The sequence below is a fragment of the Leucoraja erinacea genome, unplaced genomic scaffold (genome assembly GCF_028641065.1).
Source record: "Leucoraja erinacea ecotype New England unplaced genomic scaffold, Leri_hhj_1 Leri_152S, whole genome shotgun sequence".
NCBI lineage: Eukaryota > Metazoa > Chordata > Chondrichthyes > Rajiformes > Rajidae > Leucoraja > Leucoraja erinaceus.
Window position 1 is genome coordinate 214,785 of NW_026575814.1, and position 5,643 is coordinate 220,427.

At 48.1% G+C, this 5,643-nt stretch overlaps 1 protein-coding gene across 1 annotated transcript; it reads left to right on the forward strand.

Moving 5' to 3' along the window:
• The first annotated feature begins 232 nt into the window (after positions 1-232).
• LOC129715936 (uncharacterized) lies at positions 233-2,579 on the forward strand. Its single transcript, XM_055665828.1, has 2 exons — positions 233-1,175; positions 1,280-2,579. Exons 1-2 carry the CDS (start codon positions 858-860, stop codon positions 1,784-1,786), a joined length of 825 nt encoding a protein of 274 aa, XP_055521803.1. The 5' UTR covers positions 233-857; the 3' UTR covers positions 1,787-2,579.
• The last annotated feature ends 3,064 nt before the right edge of the window (positions 2,580-5,643 follow it).

Here is a 5,643-nt window from a genome sequence, read left to right on the forward strand (position 1 = left end):
TTTTCCAATTTCTTGGATACAATTCACATAAACCAAAGATCATTTGTCCATTGAACTATAATCACCTGTTCAAAATGACACAACTTAACATCAAAGTACAACCATTTCAAAATGCAATTCACACATTACATTTGAGATGACTGTCTATTCATTTCATTACAATAATCTAACTATCAATTGATACACCTGCTCAAAATGACAAGTAACTGTTGCATTACTCTTACAGCATAGTCTTATGGAAACTGAGGATGAGCATGTTCAGATCATGAAAGTTTCAGGATGACGACAATGATTGACACCACCTGTGACACCAATTTGTTACTGATGATTGATCTGACCTTGTGGTATGGGTGTAAGTGGCATCCACAACAACATCTGTAGTGATACAACATGGAGCAGGCAGGTGGGCACCATAGAGGTCAAGTCGGAGAAGGAAGAGGAGGAAGACGTGGTCAAAGGAATGGCAGGGGACAAGCACCCCTTTTGAGAGGTGGCCATGGGCCCCGTTTGAGAGGTGGCCATGGGCCCCGTTTGAGAGGTGTGGGGGAACGGGGTCGAGGACAAGGACCAAGACAGCAACGGCAAAGAGTCTCCAATGAGATTAGAGCAATGGTTGTAGATCATGTCATCAATCATGGCATGACAATGATTGAGGCAGCGAGAATGATACAACCAAACCTTAAAAGATCAACCGTGGCCTCAATCATTAGAACTTTCCGCATAAGTCTTCAGCATGCACTACAGTAAACATTACAGTACTGTAGGCTACTCTTACTGTAATTGTCAAATGATTGTACACTGCATGCCAATGTGCAGCACAGAGTAGGTAATGTGACTATGAAAATGTGTTCTACAGTATGATGACATGTTCTTCCTGTCATATTCCCTACAGAATTGAGACTAGACCCAATAGTGGAGGCAGAGGCAGACTCCTCACTGAGGAACAGGAACGGGCTGTGGTCAACATGGTCCGGGCCAGAAATGACATTCGGCTTAGAGAAATCAGACAGAACATCCTGGACGATGAAGATCTCTTCAGGAATGTGGAAGCCATAAGTTTGCCGACCATTGCACGTGTTCTGAAAAGGCACCAGGTGTCCCTCAAACAGTTGTACCGTGTGCCTTTTGAAAGAAATGCAGACAGAGTGAAGCAACTGAGGATTGAGTATGTTCAGGTATGTTCAGTTTCATGATGCCTGTTTGTGAAAAATTCCCCATCATTGTACTGTAATCAATACTGTACAGTAATTCTCTTTCCAACATGTCTTTTTGTACATAGAGGGTGATGGCCCTGGATGCGGATGAAAATCATCACAAATTTGTTTTTGTGGACGAGGCAGGCTTCAACCTGGCCAAGACAAGGAGGAGAGGGCGAAATTTAATTGGCCAGCGGGCAACCATACAAGTACCTGCACGACGTGGGGCCAACATCAGTATGTGTGCGGCGATATCAGAAGATGGTGTGGTAGGGCGTAGATCTCCGATTGGCGCATACAATGCAGAGCTCCTTGTTGCATTTCTTGATGAGCTAACTCTAGTCTGTAGAGCTGTTGGTGTAATTTATGTCATTGTGTGGGACAACGTCAGGTTCCACCGCGCTCATCTGGTGCAGGCATGGTTTCAGGCCCATCCACAGTTCCTCACTGAGTACTTGCCCCCATACTCTCCTTTCCTTAACCCCACTGAGGAATGTTTCTCCACATGGAGGTGGAAAGTGTATGATCGGCATCTGCATCAACAAGTGACCCTTCTTCAGGCCATGGACAATGGACAATGCCTGCGATGACATTACAGCAGACCAGTGTCAGGCCTGGATTCGCCATGCGCGAAGGTACTTTCCAAGATGTTTGGCAAACGAAAACATCTATGCGGATGTGGATGAGAACCTGTGGCCCAATCCACAAGACAGGGTTGATGTGGATGACGAGTGATTGTTGATCCTTTGTTTAGCTTTTTTTTTTCTTACTGTGCAGTAGCCAGGTGAGGAACACGGCAGTTTGTTTTGCAGGACTTTTTTTTTGTTTTGTTACAGTAATTGTTGCTTTCATTCAACCTATGGTGTCATTTAGTTTGTATTCATCAATAAATTTCAGCTTTGTTCATTGATTCCACTGTGTCTGTGGTATTCTCTCTACTAATCCTTTTTCAGTGACATTATGTGTAGCACAGGATGAAACATGTATCACATATTTTGTACTACAATATTTAATGGTTGTACGAACAACTAAACAGTGAAACTATGTGTATGTTGTGTGTGGGTGATCTAAAGAAATGTCCCTATGGTATTTTGGTATTTCATGATAAATTAGTTGTTTGAACCAATGATTCTGTGAGTGCAAGCTTTCTTTAAAGATATGAATACACAATGCAATGTTTTGAACGTTGGACAGCCTGTGATACAAGTGGTGACCGTTTTGAGTTTTGTATCTAGAGTTGTGAAAAATGACATCAAGGTTCTGAAACTAGTGTCAAAGCGATTGACAAAAACTGTAGTGTTGGTTGTGTGTGTGAATGAGTGTGTGAGTGTCTGTGTGTGTGTCTATGTGAGTCTGTGTGTGAGTGAGTATGAGTCAGCGTCTGTGTGTGTGAGTCTGTGTGTGAGTCTGTGTGTGTATGTCTGAGTCTGTGTGTGTGTGTCTGAGTCTGTGTGTGTGTGTCTGAGTCTGTGTGTGTGTGTGTCCGAGTCTGTGTGTGTGTCTGTGTATGTGTGAGTCTGTGTGTGTGTCTGTGTATGTGTGAGTCTGTGTGTGTGTCTGTGTGAGTGTGTGTGAGTCAGTGTGTAAGTGAGTCTCTGTGTGTGTGTGTGAGAGTGTGTGTCTGAGAGTCTGTGTGTGTGTATAGGGGGGTTGCGCGTAAGGTCACCGGGTCAAAGAGCCTGTGTGTGTGTGTGTGTGTCTGAGTGTGTGTGTGTGTGTCTGAGTGTCTGAGTGTGTGTGTGTGTGTGTGTGTGTGTGTGTGTGTGTGTGTGTGTGTGTGTGTGTGTGTGTGCGTGTCCGTGTGTGTGTGTGTGTGTCAGGCATGGAACTAGCTGTCAAAATATGGAGGGGACCGGGTGGACACAATTATTTCATGGCCACGCGCGCATGCGCACACGCACACACACATGCGAGAGACTTCGGAGGCTCAATCCAGCGCTAAATGCAGCTCAACTGCATGTCCGCCTGGTTAACCTACAAGCCCTGCCTGGACTGATGGGACACCGGCGCTGCTTCTCCGCACTGGCCATATTTCCCGCAAGCCCAGACAGGTTAACCTGACGGAACAGGCAGAGTTGAGCTGGGTTTAGCGCTGCTTCTCTGCGCTGGTTGTGGGCCTGGGGGTACCGCGCCCATCTGACTGCTGACCTCTCTGGCCACCCGTGTGGGGGGTACTCGGAAGGGGACGGGACATCGCCGGAGAGCCGGCTGGGATTGATCCTGGCTGCGGATGAGGCGCAGGTCTGTGCCACGTCTCCCTCCTCCAATCACCGCGCTCAGTCCCAACACCCCCCCCCCCCCCCCACTCCTCCCTTCTCCAATCATCGCGCTGATTCATCATGTCCCGACCCCATTGCTTGCTGACCAACGTCTCTCTCGTCCAATCGGCGCCCTCGATCAGCAGTCCCATCTCCAGTGTCTCGCGGAAAGCGGAGATTTTAAAATCCGGATGACAAAAACTTGGGGGGGGATGCCCCTCACCTCTGAAAACATGGGGGGGGGGGGGACACGTCCCCCAGCTCTCAAAACATGGGGGGGAGACGTGTCCCCTCTGGCCCCCCCCAGGTTTTCCGCCCCTGGTGCGTGTGTGTGAGAGTTTGTGTGTGTGTGCGAGAGTCTGTGTGTGTGTGTGTGAGTCTGTGTGAGGTGGAGGGTGTGTGTGTGATCAACAAATAACAAATAGTACAAATAATATAGTATTTCGTAGTTCAGAGCTTATTCGTTATGTTTAATAGCCTGATGGCTGTCAGGAAGAAGCTGTTCCTCAATGTGGATGTTACAGTTTTCAGTTTACAAAAGTCGGACGTGACTCCAGAAGTCGGGCATAGGTCAGTCAGTCCACAAGTCGTGATTCAGTCTGTCAGTCCAGAGGCCATGAGTAAGTCAGTCAGTCCACAGACCATGAGTTAGTCCCAAGGCAGTAATGAGTGGGTCGCTCACCGCCCCCACCCCCCCCCCCCCCCCCCCCCCACCGACATCCTCCACATCAAGACGCTGCCCTGGCTATAGGATGCGCCCCCCTCCTGAATCCGCCCCCATCCCCCGCTGCAGGACATCCCCATCCCTCATCAGCCCACGAGAGCCCCCACCTGAAGCCGTCCCCCTCCCGCGGCTGCAGGACGTTTGCCACCTCCCCACCCCACCCCCGCCTCAAAAAAATGTTTTGTACAAATTCTTCAGTGAGTGCAGAGGGTTAAGAATTACAACACAACAATGGAATTCTTGGATTTGCCACAACCAAGAAATGAAAGGATGCATCTTGATGATGTCAATCCAGAATTGCTGATGGAATTGCAATACGATAGAAGTGAACAGCAATTTGTTGAGGAGAACGGGTCTCTGCTGAATACTGAGGAGAGAGCAGTGTATGCACTCAATTTAACAGAAGGTGAAAACATTCCCCTTCAGCAGACCCAATTCCCCATTCAATCAAGTTTTGCTATGACGATCCCATGAAGCACAAGGACAAACAATGCAGAAGGTGTTGATCTACCTCGACAAACCGGTATTTCAGCATAGAAAACTATATGTGTCTCTTAGCCGAGGAAAGATGAAGGGAAATGTCAAAGTTTTCCTGAAGGATGGAATATCAACCAAGAATGTTGTCATTAAAAGCGTGCTTCGTTGAATGATGACTTCTGAGATAAATTCTCAGATTTTCTTTGTTAAAATATGACCGCTGAATCTCTCTATATTGAAATTGTCTCTTTTTTTTATCAACAGCAGAGACATAAAGACGCAGTGAGCAGCCTCAAGAGACACAACAAGAAAGAACTTAATAATTCTCATCTTTAACATTTAAATTGTTCTTATATTTTAAGAGTCATTCACATTTTAAATTTTAATAAACCCTTTTTCCACTTTTCATGCCTGCGTGTTCTTCATCACAATGGGAGCCTGATGGGCAGGAATGATTGCCCTGTGGGAGAGCCACTAAGAATGCATGGGGGGGGGGGGGGGGGGGGTTGTGGGGAGATGAACTGAATGCATGGGGGGGGAAGGGAATGGCAAGGAGCAGTGTGGGGGGGGGGGGGGGAGAGGGAGGACGGGTAACTGAGTGAACTGCCAGCGTAGCAGGCGCGAGTGACTGCACTACCAGCCCACAAGCCGTGAGTAAATGAACTGCTAGCCCACCAGCTGTCAGTGACTGCACTGCCAGCCCATGAGCCGTGAGTAAGTAAACTGCCAGCCCACCAGCTGTAAGGAACTGCCAGCCCACCAGCGGTAAGTTACTGAACTGCCAGCCCACTAGCCGTGCATGACTGCACTGCCAGCCCACCAGCCGTGAGTGATGCACTGCCAGCCCACCAGCCATGAGTAAGTGAACTGCCAGCCCACCAGCCGTGAGTGATGCACTGCCAGCCCAATAATCCATTTAGTTCACCCTCTCCCCCTTCCCTATCACAGAGTCTGGCACTTGTTTTGGGCAGAATTTCTGTCAGTTTCT